The sequence below is a fragment of the Oncorhynchus mykiss genome, chromosome 24 (genome assembly GCF_013265735.2).
Source record: "Oncorhynchus mykiss isolate Arlee chromosome 24, USDA_OmykA_1.1, whole genome shotgun sequence".
Taxonomy (NCBI): Eukaryota; Metazoa; Chordata; class Actinopteri; order Salmoniformes; family Salmonidae; genus Oncorhynchus; species Oncorhynchus mykiss.
Window position 1 is genome coordinate 35,226,778 of NC_048588.1, and position 17,742 is coordinate 35,244,519.

Below are 17,742 nucleotides of genomic sequence, written 5' to 3' on the forward strand. Positions count from 1 at the left end.
TTGAGTTCCGATGAGGAACGACAGTTGACCTAAGCTATTTGAGTTCCGATGAGGGACGACAGTTGACCTAAGCTATTTGAGTTCCGATGAGGAACGACAGTTGACTTAAGCTATTTGAGTTCCGATGAGGAACGACAGTTGACCTAAGCTATTTGAGTTCCGATGAGGAACGACAGTTGACTTAAGCTATTTGAGTTCCGATGAGGAACGACAGTTGACCTAAGCTATTTGAGTTCCGATGAGGAACGACAGTTGACTTAAGCTATTTGAGTTCCGATGAGGAACGACAGTTGACCTAAGCTATTTGAGTTCCGATGAGGAACGACAGTTGACCTAAGCTATTTGAATTCCGATGAGGAACGACAGTTGACCTAAGCTATTTGAGTTCCGATGAAAAACGACAGTTGACCTAAGCTATTTGAGTTCCGATGAGGAACGACAGTTGACCTAAGCTATTTGAGTTCCAATGAGGCACGACAGTTGACCTAAGCTATTTGAGTTCCGATGAGGAACGACAGTTGACCTAAGCTATTTGAGTTCCGATGAGGGACGACAGTTGACCTAAGCTATTTGAGTTCCGATGAGGAACGACAGTTGACCTAAGCTATTTGAGTTCCGATGAGGGACGACAGTTGACCTAAGCTATTTGAGTTCCGATGAGGAACGACAGTTGACTTAAGCTATTTGAGTTCCGATGAGGAACGACAGTTGACCTAAGCTATTTGAGTTCCGATGAGGAACGACAGTTGACTTAAGCTATTTGAGTTCCGATGAGGAACGACAGTTGACCTAAGCTATTTGAGTTCCGATGAGGAACGACAGTTGACTTAAGCTATTTGAGTTCCGATGAGGAACGACAGTTGACCTAAGCTATTTGAGTTCCGATGAGGAACGACAGTTGACCTAAGCTATTTGAATTCCGATGAGGAACGACAGTTGACCTAAGCTATTTGAGTTCCGATGAAAAACGACAGTTGACCTAAGCTATTTGAGTTCCGATGAGGGACGACAGTTGACCTAAGCTATTTGAGTTCCGATGAGGAACGACAGTTGACCTAAGCTATTTGAGTTCCGATGAGGGACGACAGTTGACCTAAGCTATTTGAGTTCCGATGAGGAACGACAGTTGACTTAAGCTATTTGAGTTCCGATGAGGAACGACAGTTGACCTAAGCTATTTGAGTTCCGATGAGGAACGACAGTTGACTTAAGCTATTTGAGTTCCGATGAGGAACGACAGTTGACCTAAGCTATTTGAGTTCCGATGAGGAACGACAGTTGACCTAAGCTATTTGAGTTCCGATGAGGAACGACAGTTGACCTAAGCTATTTGAGTTCCGATGAGGAACGACAGTTGACTTAAGCTATTTGAGTTCCGATGAGAAACGACAGTTGACCCAAGCTATTTGAGTTCCGATGAGGAACGACAGTTGACCTAAGCTATTTGAGTTCCGATGAGGAACGACAGTTGACCTAAGCTATTTGAGTTCCGATGAGGAACGACAGTTGACCTAAGCTATTTGAGTTTCGATGAGGAACGACAGTTGACCTAAGCTATTTGAGTTCCGATGAGGAACGACAGTTGACCTAAGCTAGTGAGGCATCTATCTATAAGTTATATTCTTCAATAATCAATGGGTATTGATATCGTTCATATAAAAGTCACAAAAAAATGTATGTAGCAACCGCATTGATGATTTATCCCTGAAACTCACATATTAAATGTGCCGTAACATTTGACTGAAGGGTATGTTTTAGGGTTCTCGCTGACAGAAAGTAAGCTACACAAGCGTACAAGATTGCATCCATAAGAATAGTAAACTCAGCAGTGACTTTTTTTCCTTCTCAATAGCACACGATGTGTCATCATACCACCATATCATCTGTTGAGATTAGAGGTCGGGCCGATTAATGGGAATTTGTCGATTCATTGGGGCCGATGTCAATTTTGTTTTTTTTTGTATACTTTTATTTAACTAGGCAAGTCAGTTAAGAACACATTCTTATTTTCAATGACGGCACAGGAACGGTGGGTTAACTGCCTGTTCAGGGGCAGAACGACAGATTTTCACCTTGTCAGCTCGGGGGATCCAATCTTGCAACCTTAACGTTTTAAAACTCCCTTTCATTTGTCTGACTGACTGTCTAAATGATTACTTCATTGATTCCTTGCTTGATTAATTGCCATATTGATTGCTCTACGAGTTTTTCCACTCACCGCTATCAGTCCGTTGTGTGGCGAAGAGGACGATGAGGGCCACTATGACGATGAAGAGGAGGGAGACGATGGTGAGCAGGCCGATCTCCAGAGAGGTCCAGCGGAGCTTCTTAGCCGACTTTGGGGGGACGGTCTCCACCATGCTCAACACTCCTTCAGCTGCTGGCTGTAATGACTCACCTGGAGGGGAGGGAGGGAAGGGGAAGAGGAAGGAGGGGAGGGAGGGGAGGGAAGAGACAAGGAAGGTTTTAAATCTGAAATAATCTCCTTGAAGAAAATAAACCAAATAAACATGATATCTCAGTGAAAGATGTGGCAACAACTCAGCTGTAAAACTAAAAGAACAACCCTCCTCAACACCATGATAAAGAACAACCCTCCTCATCACCATGATAAAGAACAACCCTCCTCAACACCATGATAAAGAACAACCCTCCTCAACACCATGATAAAGAACAACCCTCCTCAACACCATGATAAAGAACAACCCTCAACACCATGATAAAGAACAACCCTCCTCAACACCATGATAAAGAACAACCCTCCTCAACACCATGATAAAGAACAACCCTCCCCAACACCATGATAAAGAACAACCCTTCTCAACACCATGATAAAGAACAACCCTCCTCAACACCATGATAAAGAACAACCCTCACCAACACCATGATAAAGAACAACCCTCAACACCATGATAAAGAACAACCCTCAACACCATGATAATGAACAACCCTCAACACCATGATAAAGAACAACCCTCAACACCATGATAAAGAATAACCCTCCTCAACACCATGATAAAGAACAACCCTCCTCAACACCATGATAAAGAACAACCCTCAACACCATGATAAAGAACAACCCTCCTCAACACCATGATAAAGAACAACCCTCCTCAACACCATGATAAAGAACAACCATCCTCAACACCATGATAAAGAACAACCCTCCCCAACACCATGATAAAGAACAACCCTCCTCAACACCATGATAAAGAACAACCCCCCCCAACCCATGATAAAGAACAACCCTCCTCAACACCATGATAAAGAACAACCCTCCTCAACACCATGATAAAGAACAACCCTCATCAACACCATGATAAAGAACAACCCTCAACACCATGATAAAGAACAACCCTCCCCAACACCATGATAAAGAACAACCCTCCTCAACACCATGATAAAGAAAAACCCTCCTCAACACCATGATAAAGAACAACCCTCCTCAAAACCATAATAAAGAACAACCCTCAACACCATGATAAAGAACAACCCTCAACACCATGAAAAAGAACAACCCTCAAAACCATGATAAAGAACAACCCTCAACACCATGATAAAGAACAACCCTCAACACCATGATAAAGAACAACCCTCAACACCATGATAAAGAATAACCCTCCTCAACACCATGATAAAGAACAACCCTCCTCAAAACCATGATAAAGAACAACCCTCATCAACACCATGATAAAGAACAACCCTCAACACCATGATAAAGAACAACCCTCCCCAACACCATGATAAAGAACAACCCTCCTCAACACCATGATAAAGAACAACCCTCCTCAACACCATGATAAAGAACAACCCTCAACACCATGATAAAGAACAACCCTCCTCAACACCATGATAAAGAACAACCCTCCTCAACACCATGATAAAGAACAACCATCCTCAACACCATGATAAAGAACAACCCTCCCCAACACCATGATAAAGAACAACCCTCCTCAACACCATGATAAAGAACAACCCCCCCCAACCCATGATAAAGAACAACCCTCCTCAACACCATGATAAAGAACAACCCTCCTCAACACCATGATAAAGAACAACCCTCATCAACACCATGATAAAGAACAACCCTCAACACCATGATAAAGAACAACCCTCCCCAACACCATGATAAAGAACAACCCTCCTCAACACCATGATAAAGAACAACCCTCCTCAACACCATGATAAAGAACAACCCTCCTCAAAACCATAATAAAGAACAACCCTCAACACCATGATAAAGAACAACCCTCAACACCATGAAAAATAACAACCCTCAAAACCATGATAAAGAACAACCCTCAACACCATGATAAAGAACAACCCTCAACACCATGATAAAGAACAACCCTCAACACCATGATAAAGAATAACCCTCCTCAACACCATGATAAAGAACAACCCTCCCCAACACCATGATAAAGAACAACCCTCCTCAACACCATGATAAAGAACAACCCCCCCCCCAACCCATGATAAAGAACAACCCTCCTCAACACCATGATAAAGAACAACCCTCCTCAACACCATGATAAAGAACAACCCTCATCAACACCATGATAAAGAACAACCCTCAACACCATGATAAAGAACAACCCTCCCCAACACCATGATAAAGAACAACCCTCCTCAACACCATGATAAAGAACAACCCTCCTCAACACCATGATAAAGAACAACCCTCCTCAAAACCATAATAAAGAACAACCCTCAACACCATGATAAAGAACAACCCTCAACACCATGAAAAATAACAACCCTCAAAACCATGATAAAGAACAACCCTCAACACCATGATAAAGAACAATCCTCAACACCATGATAAAGAACAACCCTCAACACCATGATAAAGAATAACCCTCCTCAACACCATGATAAAGAACAACCCTCCTCAACACCATGATAAAGAACAACCCTCAACACCATGATAAAGAACAACCCTCCTCAACACCATGATAAAGAACCCTCCTCAACACCATGATAAAGAACAACCATCCCCAACACCATGATAAAGAACAACCCTCCTCAACACCATGATAAAGAACAACCCTCCTCAACACCATGATAAAGAACAACCCCCCCCACCCCATGATAAAGAACAACCCTCCTCAACACCATGATAAAGAACAACCCTCCTCAACACCATGATAAAGAACAACCCTCCTCAACACCATGATAAAGAACAACCCTCCTCAACACCATGATGAAGAACAACCCTCAACACAATGATAAAGAACAACCCTCCCCAACACCATGATAAAGAACAAATCTCCTCAACACCATGATAAAGAACAACCCTCCTCAACACCATGATAAAGAACAAACCTCCTCAACACCATGATAAAGAACAAACCTCCTCAACACCATGATAAAGAACAACCCTCCTCAACACCATGATAAAGAACAACCCTCCTCAACACCATGATAAAGAACAACCCTCCTCAACACCATGATAAAGAACAACCCTCCTCAACACCATGATAAAGAACAACCCTCAACACCATGATAAAGAACAACACTCCTCAACACCATGATAAAGAACAACCCTCCTCAACACCATGATAAAGAACAACCCTCCTCAACACCATGATAAAGAACAACCCTCAACACCATGATAAAGAACAACCCTCCTCAACACCATGATAAAGAACAACCCTCCTCATCACCATGATAAAGAACAACCCTCCTCAACACCATGATAAAGAACAACCCTCCTCAACACCATGATAAAGAACAACCCTCCTCAACACCATGATAAAGAACAACCCTCAACACCATGATAAAGAACAACCCTCCTCAACACCATGATAAAGAACAACCCTCCTCAACACCATGATAAAGAACAACCCTCCCCAACACCATGATAAAGAACAACCCTTCTCAACACCATGATAAAGAACAACCCTCCTCAACACCATGATAAAGAACAACCATCCCCAACACCATGATAAAGAACAACCCTCCTCAACACCATGATAAAGAACAACCCTCCTCAACACCATGATAAAGAACAACCCCCCCCACCCCATGACAAAGAACAACCCTCCTCAACACCATGATAAAGAACAACCCTCCTCAACACCATGATAAAGAACAACCCTCCTCAACACCATGATAAAGAACAACCCTCCTCAACACCATGATGAAGAACAACCCTCAACACAATGATAAAGAATAACCCTCCCCAACACCATGATAAAGAACAAATCTCCTCAACACCATGATAAAGAACAACCCTCCTCAACACCATGATAAAGAACAAACCTCCTCAACACCATGATAAAGAACAAACCTCCTCAACACCATGATAAAGAACAACCCTCCTCAACACCATGATAAAGAACAACCCTCCTCAACACCATGATAAAGAACAACCCTCCTCAACACCATGATAAAGAACAACCCTCCTCAACACCATGATAAAGAACAACCCTCAACACCATGATAAAGAACAACACTCCTCAACACCATGATAAAGAACAACCCTCCTCAACACCATGATAAAGAACAACCCTCCTCAACACCATGATAAAGAACAACCCTCAACACCATGATAAAGAACAACCCTCCTCAACACCATGATAAAGAACAACCCTCCTCATCACCATGATAAAGAACAACCCTCCTCAACACCATGATAAAGAACAACCCTCCTCAACACCATGATAAAGAACAACCCTCCTCAACACCATGATAAAGAACAACCCTCAACACCATGATAAAGAACAACCCTCCTCAACACCATGATAAAGAACAACCCTCCTCAACACCATGATAAAGAACAACCCTCCCCAACACCATGATAAAGAACAACCCTTCTCAACACCATGATAAAGAACAACCCTCCTCAACACCATGATAAAGAACAACCCTCACCAACACCATGATAAAGAACAACCCTCAACACCATGATAAAGAACAACCCTCAACACCATGATAATGAACAACCCTCAACACCATGATAAAGAACAACCCTCAACACCATGATAAAGAATAACCCTCCTCAACACCATGATAAAGAACAACCCTCCTCAACACCATGATAAAGAACAACCCTCAACACCATGATAAAGAACAACCCTCCTCAACACCATGATAAAGAACAACCCTCCTCAACACCATGATAAAGAACAACCATCCTCAACACCATGATAAAGAACAACCCTCCCCAACACCATGATAAAGAACAACCCTCCTCAACACCATGATAAAGAACAACCCCCCCCCAACCCATGATAAAGAACAACCCTCCTCAACACCATGATAAAGAACAACCCTCCTCAACACCATGATAAAGAACAACCCTCATCAACACCATGATAAAGAACAACCCTCAACACCATGATAAAGAACAACCCTCCCCAACACCATGATAAAGAACAACCCTCCTCAACACCATGATAAAGAACAACCCTCCTCAACACCATGATAAAGAACAACCCTCCTCAAAACCATAATAAAGAACAACCCTCAACACCATGATAAAGAACAACCCTCAACACCATGAAAAAGAACAACCCTCAAAACCATGATAAAGAACAACCCTCAACACCATGATAAAGAACAACCCTCAACACCATGATAAAGAACAACCCTCAACACCATGATAAAGAATAACCCTCCTCAACACCATGATAAAGAACAACCCTCCTCAACACCATGATAAAGAACAACCCTCATCAACACCATGATAAAGAACAACCCTCAACACCATGATAAAGAACAACCCTCCCCAACACCATGATAAAGAACAACCCTCCTCAACACCATGATAAAGAACAACCCTCCTCAACACCATGATAAAGAACAACCCTCAACACCATGATAAAGAACAACCCTCCTCAACACCATGATAAAGAACAACCCTCCTCAACACCATGATAAAGAACAACCATCCTCAACACCATGATAAAGAACAACCCTCCCCAACACCATGATAAAGAACAACCCTCCTCAACACCATGATAAAGAACAACCCCCCCCAACCCATGATAAAGAACAACCCTCCTCAACACCATGATAAAGAACAACCCTCCTCAACACCATGATAAAGAACAACCCTCATCAACACCATGATAAAGAACAACCCTCAACACCATGATAAAGAACAACCCTCCCCAACACCATGATAAAGAACAACCCTCCTCAACACCATGATAAAGAACAACCCTCCTCAACACCATGATAAAGAACAACCCTCCTCAAAACCATAATAAAGAACAACCCTCAACACCATGATAAAGAACAACCCTCAACACCATGAAAAATAACAACCCTCAAAACCATGATAAAGAACAACCCTCAACACCATGATAAAGAACAACCCTCAACACCATGATAAAGAACAACCCTCAACACCATGATAAAGAATAACCCTCCTCAACACCATGATAAAGAACAACCCTCCCCAACACCATGATAAAGAACAACCCTCCTCAACACCATGATAAAGAACAACCCCCCCCAACCCATGATAAAGAACAACCCTCCTCAACACCATGATAAAGAACAACCCTCCTCAACACCATGATAAAGAACAACCCTCATCAACACCATGATAAAGAACAACCCTCAACACCATGATAAAGAACAACCCTCCCCAACACCATGATAAAGAACAACCCTCCTCAACACCATGATAAAGAACAACCCTCCTCAACACCATGATAAAGAACAACCCTCCTCAAAACCATAATAAAGAACAACCCTCAACACCATGATAAAGAACAACCCTCAACACCTTGAAAAATAACAACCCTCAAAACCATGATAAAGAACAACCCTCAACACCATGATAAAGAACAACCCTCAACACCATGATAAAGAACAACCCTCAACACCATGATAAAGAATAACCCTCCTCAACACCATGATAAAGAACAACCCTCCTCAACACCATGATAAAGAACAACCCTCAACACCATGATAAAGAACAACCCTCCTCAACACCATGATAAAGAACCCTCCTCAACACCATGATAAAGAACAACCATCCCCAACACCATGATAAAGAACAACCCTCCTCAACACCATGATAAAGAACAACCCTCCTCAACACCATGATAAAGAACAACCCCCCCCACCCCATGATAAAGAACAACCCTCCTCAACACCATGATAAAGAACAACCCTCCTCAACACCATGATAAAGAACAACCCTCCTCAACACCATGATAAAGAACAACCCTCCTCAACACCATGATGAAGAACAACCCTCAACACAATGATAAAGAACAACCCTCCCCAACACCATGATAAAGAACAAATCTCCTCAACACCATGATAAAGAACAACCCTCCTCAACACCATGATAAAGAACAAACCTCCTCAACACCATGATAAAGAACAAACCTCCTCAACACCATGATAAAGAACAACCCTCCTCAACACCATGATAAAGAACAACCCTCCTCAACACCATGATAAAGAACAACCCTCCTCAACACCATGATAAAGAACAACCCTCAACACCATGATAAAGAACAACACTCCTCAACACCATGATAAAGAACAACCCTCCTCAACACCATGATAAAGAACAACCCTCCTCAACACCATGATAAAGAACAACCCTCAACACCATGATAAAGAACAACCCTCAACACCATGATAAAGAACAACCCTCCTCAACACCATGATAAAGAACAACCCTCCTCAACACCATGATAAAGAACAACCCTCCTCAACACCATGATAAAGAACAACTCTCCTCAACACCATGATAAAGAACAACCCTCCCCAACACCATGATAAAGCACAACCTTCCCAAACACCATGATAAAGAACAACCCTCCCCAACACCATGATAAAGAACAACCCTCCTCAACACCATGATAATGAACAACCCTTCACACCATGATAAAGAACAACCCTCAAAACCATGATAAAGAACAACCCTCCTCAACACCATGATAAAGAACAACCCTCCTCAACACCATGATAAAGAACAACCCTCAACACCATGATAAAGAACAACCCTCAACACCATGATAAAGAACAACCCTCCTCAACACCATGATAAAGAACAACCCTCCTCAACACCATGATAAAGAACAACCCTCCTCAACACCATGATAAAGAACAACCCTCCTCAACACCATGATAAAGAACAACCCTCCTCAACACCATGATAAAGAACAACCCCCTTCAACACCATGATAAATAAAAACCCTCCCCAACACCATGATAAAGAACAACCCTCCTCAACACCATGATAAAGAACAACCCTCCTCAACACCATGATGAAGATCAACCCTCAACACCATGATAAAGAACAGCCCTCCTCAACACCATGATAAAGAACAACCCTCAACAACATGATAAAGAACAACCCTCAACACCATGATAAAGAACAACCCTCCCCAACACCCTGATAAAGAACAACCCTCCTCAACACCATGATAAAGAACAACCCTCCTCAACACCATGATAAAGAACAACCCTCCTCAACACCATGATAAAGAACAACCCTCCTCAACACCATGATAAAGAACTACCCTCCCCAACACCATGATAAAGAACAACCCTCCTCAACACCATGATAAAGTACAACCCTCCTCAACACCATGATAAAGAACAACCCTCCCCAACACCATGATAAAGAACAACCCTCCTAAACACCATGATAAAGACCAACCCTCCCCAACACCATGATAAAGAACAACCCTCAACACCATGATAAAGAACAACCCCCAACACCATGATGAAGAACAACCCTCAACACCATGATGAAGAACAACCCTCAACACCATGATAAAGAACAACCCTCAACACCATGATAAAGAACAACCCTCCCCAACACCATGATAAAGAACAACCCTCAACACCATGATAAAGAACAACCCTCCCCAACACCATGATAAAGAACAACCATCCTAAACACCATGATAAAGAACAACCCTTCCCAACACCATGATAAAGAACAACCCTCAACACCATGATAAAGAACAACCCTCAACACCATGATAAAGAACAACCCTCAACACCATGATAAAGAACAACCCCCAACACCATGATGAAGAACAACCCTCAACACCATGATGAAGAACAACCCTCAACACCATGATAAAGAACAACCCTCAACACCATGATAAAGAACAACCCTCCCCAACACCATGATAAAGAACAACCCTCAACACCATGATAAAGAACAACCCTCCCCAACACCATGATAAAGAACAACCATCCTAAACACCATGATAAAGAACAACCCTTCCCAACACCATGATAAAGAACAACCCTCAACACCATGATGACGAACAACCCTCAACACCATGATAAAGAACAACCCTCAACACCATGATAAAGAACAACCCTCCCCAACACCATGATAAAGAACAACCCTCAACACCATGATAAAGAACAACCCTCCCCAACACCATGATAACGAACAACCCTCAACACCATGATAAAGAACAACCCTCAACACCATGATAAAGTACAACCCTCCTCAACACCATGATAAAGAATAACACCATTATTATCAGCTCTGCCTCTCAGTTATAGTTCAACTCCTAAGAAAATTGTACATATTTAGCTCTCCCTCAACAGGAAATGAAACATTGTTCCCCACACGTAAAGTACCACACACACACACCTTTCAATCGGGTTAGGTGACCTGAGTCTGCAGAAGGGAGGGTCCTGCTGTTAGCTGGCTGAGATGAGAGCACCCGACCAGGGGACAAAGTCCCTCTGCCTCCATTTCACACACACACACACACACACACACACACACACACACACACACACACACACACACACACACACACACACACAGGTGTGTGATGTCTACTTCAAGGACGGCTTTAGAATGGTTGAACACGTAGATGGAACAACACTGTCCATTACTGTTCTACATCTGTAAGCTTGGCTTGTTAGGCACCTAACGTCAGGAACATTAGGAGGACCGATAATTGGCCATTTCAGTGGAGGAGCAGAAAACACCAGACACTCTGACACCACTTTTGCTGTAACTCATGAGAATTGAGATGATGTGTCGTCTCCTCAGGCATCATATGTTTGATGTGTCGTCTCCTCAGGGCATCATATGTTAGATGTGTTGTCTCCTCAGGCATCATATGTTAGATGTGTCGTCTCCTCAGGCATCATATGTTAGATGTGTCGTCTCCTCAGGCATCATATGTTAGATGTGTTGTCTCCTCAGGCATCATATGTTAGATGTGTCGTCTCCTCAGGCATCATATGTTAGATGTGTTGTCTCCTCAGGCATCATATGTTAGATGTGTCGTCTCCTCAGGCATTATATGTTAGATGTGTCGTCTCCTCGGGCATCATATGTTAGATGTGTCGTCTCCTCAGGCATCATATGTTAGATGTGTCGTCTCCTCAGGGCATCATATGTTAGATGTGTTGTCTCCTCAGGCATCATATGTTAGATGTGTCGTCTCCTCAGGCATCATATGTTAGATGTGTCGTCTCCTCAGGCATCATATGTTAGATGTGTTGTCTCCTCAGGCATCATATGTTAGATGTGTCGTCTCCTCAGGCATCATATGTTAGATGTGTTGTCTCCTCAGGCATCATATGTTAGATGTGTCGTCTCCTCAGGCATTATATGTTAGATGTGTCGTCTCCTCGGGCATCATATGTGAGATGTGTCGTCTCCTCAGGCATCATATGTTAGATGTGTCGTCTCCTCAGGCATCTTATGTTAGATGTGTCGTCTCCTCAGGCTATAGGTTGATAATACATAGACTGAGAGACATATGGAGGGCTGCAGCAGGACTGTGTGTGTGAGCCATATTCCTGTCAGGCACTAGAGACAGACGGTAGTAGAGAGACGGTAGTAGAGAGAGGGTAGTAGAGAGAGGGTAGTAGAGAGAGGGCAGTAGAGAGACGGTAGTAGAGAGAGGGTAGTAGAGAGAGGGTAGTAGAGAGAGGGTAGTAGAGAGACGGTAGTACGTAGCCGCGGTACTACTCTAATACAGGACTAGTAAAGGGTTAGACTTAGTACTACTTTAATACAGGACTAGTAAAGGGTTAGTACTACTCTAATACAGGACTAGTAAAGGGTTAGTACTACTCTAATACAGGACTAGTAAAGGGTTAGTACTACTCTAATACAAGACTAGTAAAGGGTTAGTACTACTCTAATACAGGACTAGTAAAGGGTTAGGGTTAGTACTACTCTAATACAGGACTAGTAAAGGGTTAGTACTACTCTAATACAGGACTAGTAAAGGGTTAGGGTTAGTACTACTCTAATACAGGACTAGTAAAGGGTTAGAGTTAGTACTACTCTAATACAGGACTAGTAAAGGGTTCGAGTTAGTACTACTCTAATACAGGACTAGTAAAGGGTTAGTACTACTCTAATACAGGACTAGTAAAAGGTTTGAGTTAGTACTACTCTAATACAGGACTAGTAAAGGGTTAGTACTACTCTAATACAGGACTAGTAAAGGGTTAGGGTTAGTACTACTCTAATACAGGACTAGTAAAGGGTTAGTACTACTCTAATAAAGGACTAGTAAAGGGTTAGTACTACTCTAATACAGGACAAGTAAAGGGTTAGTACTACTCTAATACAGGACTAGTAAAGGGTTAGTACTACTCTAATACAGGACTAGTAAAGGGTTAGTACTACTCTAATACAGGACTAGTAAAGGGTTAGTACTACTCTAATACAGGACTAGTAAAGGGTTAGTACTACTCTAATACAGGACTAGTAAAGGGTTAGTACTACTCTAATAAAGGACTAGTAAAGGGTTAGTACTACTCTAATACAGGACTAGTGAAGGGTTAGAGTTAGTACTACTCTAATACAGGACTAGTAAAGGGTTAGAGTTAGTACTACTCTAATACAGGACTAGTGAAGGGTTAGAGTTAGTACTACTCTAATACAGGACTAGTAAAGGGTTAGTACTACTCTAATAAAGGACTAGTAAAGGGTTAGTACTACTCTAATACAGGACTAGTGAAGGGTTAGAGTTAGTACTACTCTAATACAGGACTAGTAAAGGGTTAGAGTTAGTACTACTCTAATACAGGACTAGTGAAGGGTTAGAGTTAGTACTACTCTAATACAGGACTAGTAAAGGGTTAGTACTACTCTAATAAAGAACTAGTAAAGGGTTAGTACTACTCTAATACAGGACTAGTGAAGGGTTAGAGTTAGTACTACTCTAATGCAGGACTAGTAAAGGGTTAGTACTACTCTAATACAGGACTAGTAAAGGGTTAGAGTTAGTACTACTCTAATACAGGACTAGTAAAGGGTTAGTACTACTCTAATACAGGACTAGTAAAGGGTTAGAGTTAGTACTACTCTAATACAGGACTAGTAAAGGGTTAGAGTTAGTACTACTCTAATACAGGACTAGTAAAGGGTTAGAGTTAGTACTACTCTAATACAGGACTAGTAAAGGGTTAGAGTTAGTACTACTCTAATACAGGACTAGTAAAGGGTTAGTACTACTCTAATACAGGACTAGTGAAGGGTTAGAGTTAGTACTACTCTAATACAGGACTAGTAAAGGGTTAGTACTACTCTAATACAGGACTAGTGAAGGGTTAGAGTTAGTACTACTCTAATACAGGACTAGTAAAGGCCCAGTGCACTACTTTTGTTTAAAAAAAATACTAAATGTATTTCAGTGTTTACCAGCATTTGTAACTTGTAAGTAAAAAACAGTTAATCTGATAATACTTGTGGAATATAAAATGCTTGCTTAATATATGTTTTTCAGTTTCTTGAAAAGCTTTGCAAATGTAACTTATTTAAATGTGAAAACTGAAATGGTCTATTCATTCCTTTTCCATCTTAGTAGACGCTCTTATCCAGAGCAACTTACAGTAGTGAATCCATACATTTCTATACTTTTTCGTACTGGTTCACCGTCGGAATCAAACCCACAACCCTTAGTATTTCAAGCGCCATGATCTAACTGAGACACATCATCACAAACCACTTGATGTCTCCATGTACTCAATTACTGTATTTTACATTGTTATATCGTCATGGTGATAGAAAGTCTACAGGTACAAACCTAGGTGACCAGCCTATGTACAATAGAGTAAGTGGTTTGTAAAGTACGTGGTTTGGTTTAAGTGGTTTGTAAGAATGGTAAACTAATGCTGCACAGAAATAGGTTGTATTCCATGTTATTTGATCAAGAAAAATGATTTAATTGAATGTAAATGTTTGAGGACACGGTTTTGTTCTTTGTGGATTCCATTAGAGATGACATCACAGAGAAAGAGACAGGGTTTTGTTCTTTCTGGATTCAATTAGAGATGACATCACAGAGAAAGAGGCAGGGTTTTGTTCTTTCTGGATTCCATTAGAGATGACATCACAGAGAAAGAGACAGGGTTTTGTTCTTTCTGGATTCCATTAGAGATGACATCACAGAGAAAGAGACAGGGTTTTGTTCTTTCAGGATTCCATTAGAGATGACATCACAGAGAAAGAGACAGGGTTTTGTTCTTTCTGGATTCCATTAGAGATGACATCACAGAGAAAGAGACAGGGTTTTGTTCTTTCTGGATTCCATTAGAGATGACATCACAGAGAAAGAGGCAGGGTTTTGTTCTTTCTGGATTCCATTAGAGATGACATCACAGAGAAAGAGACAGGGTTTTGTTCTTTCTGGATTCCATTAGAGATGACATCACAGAGAAAGAGACAGGGTTTTGTTCTTTGTGGATTCCATTAGAATGACATCACAGAGAAAGAGACAGGGTTTTGTTCTTTCAGGATTCCATTAGAGATGACATCACAGAGAAAGAGACAGGGTTTTGTTATTTCTGGATTCCATTAGAATGACATCACAGAGAAAGAGACAGGGTTTTGTTCTTTCTGGATTCCATTAGAGATGACATCACAGAGAAAGAGACAGGATTTTGTTCTTTCTGGATTCCATTAGAGATGACATCACAGAGAAAGAGACAGGATTTTGTTCTTTCTGGATTCCATTAGAGATGACATCACAGAGAAAGAGACAGGGTTTCGTTATTTCTGGATTCCATTAGAGATGACATCACAGAGAAAGAGACAGGGTTTCGTTCTTTCTGGATTCCATTAGAGATGACATCACAGAGAAAGAGACAGGGTTTTGTTCTTTCTGGATTCCATTAGAGATGACATCACAGAGAAAGAGACAGGGTTTTGTTCTTTCTGGATTCCATTAGAGATGACATCACAGAGAAAGAGACAGGGTTTTGTTCATTCTGGATTCCATTAGAGATGACATCACAGAGAAAGAGACAGGGTTTTGTTCTTTCTGGATTCCATTAGAGATGACATCACAGAGAAAGAGACAGGGTTTTGTTCTTTCTGGATTCCATTAGAGATGACATCACAGAGAAAGAGACAGGGTTTTGTTCTTTCTGGATTCCATTAGAGATGACATCACAGAGAAAGAGGCAGGGTTTTGTTCTTTCTGGATTCCATTAGAGATGACATCACAGAGAAAGAGACAGGGTTTTGTTCTTTCTGGATTCCATTAGAGATGACATCACAGAGAAAGGGACAGGGTTTTGTTCTTTCTGGATTCCATTAGAGATGACATCACAGAGAAAGAGACAGGGTTTTGTTCTTTCTGGATTCCATTAGAGATGACATCACAGAGAAAGGGACAGGGTTTTGTTCTTTCTGGATTCCATTAGAGATGACATCACAGAGAAAGAGACAGGGTTTTGTTCTTTCTGGATTCCATTAGAGATGACATCACAGAGAAAGGGACAGGGTGTTGTTCTTTCTGGATTCCATTAGAGATGACATCACAGAGAAAGGGACAGGGTTTTGTTCTTTCTGGATTCCATTAGAGATGACATCACAGAGAAAGAGACAGGGTTTTGTTCTTTCTGGATTCCATTAGAGATGACATCACAGAGAAAGAGACAGGGTTTTGTTCTTTCTAGATTCCATTAGAGATGACATCACAGAGAAAGAGACAGGGTTTTGTTCTTTCTGGATTCCATTAGAGATGACATCACAGAGAAAGAGAGAGGGTTTTGTTCTTTCTGGATTCCATTAGAGATGACATCACAGAGAAAGAGACAGGGTTTTGTTCTTTCTGGATTCCATTAGAGATGACATCACAGAGAAAGGGACAGGGTTTTGTTCTTTCTGGATTCCATTAGAGATGACATCACAGAGAAAGAGACAGGGTTTTGTTCTTTCTGGATTCCATTAGAGATGACATCACAGAGAAAGAGACAGAGTTGTGTTCTTTCTGGATTCCATTAGAGATGACATCACAGAGAAAGAGACAGGGTTTTGTTCTTTCTGGATTCCATTAGAGATGACATCACAGAGAAAGAGACAGGGTTTTGTTCTTTCTGGATTCCATTAGAGATGACATCACAGAGAAAGAGACAGGGTTTTGTTCTTTCTGGATTCCATTAGAGATGACATCACAGAGAAAGAGACAGGGTTTTGTTCTTTCTGGATTCCATTAGAGATTACATCACAGAGAAAGGGACAGGATTTTGTTCTTTCTGGATTCCATTAGAGATGACATCACAGAGAAAGAGACAGGGTTTTGTTCTTTCTGGATTCCATTAGAGATGACATCACAGAGAAAGAGACAGGGTTTTGTTCTTTCTGGATTCCATTAGAGATGACATCACAGAGAAAGGGACAGGGTTTTGTTCTTTCTGGATTCCATTACAGATGACATCACAGAGAAAGAGACAGGGTTTTGTTCTTTCTGGATTCCATTAGAGATGACATCACAGAGAAAGAGACAGGGTTTTGTTCTTTCTGGATTCCATTAG

The 17,742-nt window shown here is 41.5% G+C and overlaps 1 protein-coding gene across 2 annotated transcripts in view; it reads right to left on the reverse strand.

Annotated features, from left to right (window-relative positions):
• Positions 1-17,742, reverse strand: part of LOC110503425 (neprilysin-like) — a 181,203-nt gene that overhangs the window by 150,842 nt on the left and 12,619 nt on the right. For both annotated transcript variants that reach the window (XM_036961850.1, XM_036961849.1), the window contains exon 2: positions 2,219-2,398. In XM_036961850.1, coding sequence (XP_036817745.1) covers positions 2,219-2,398 — 180 coding nt within the window. The remainder of the gene's footprint in view (positions 1-2,218; positions 2,399-17,742) is intronic.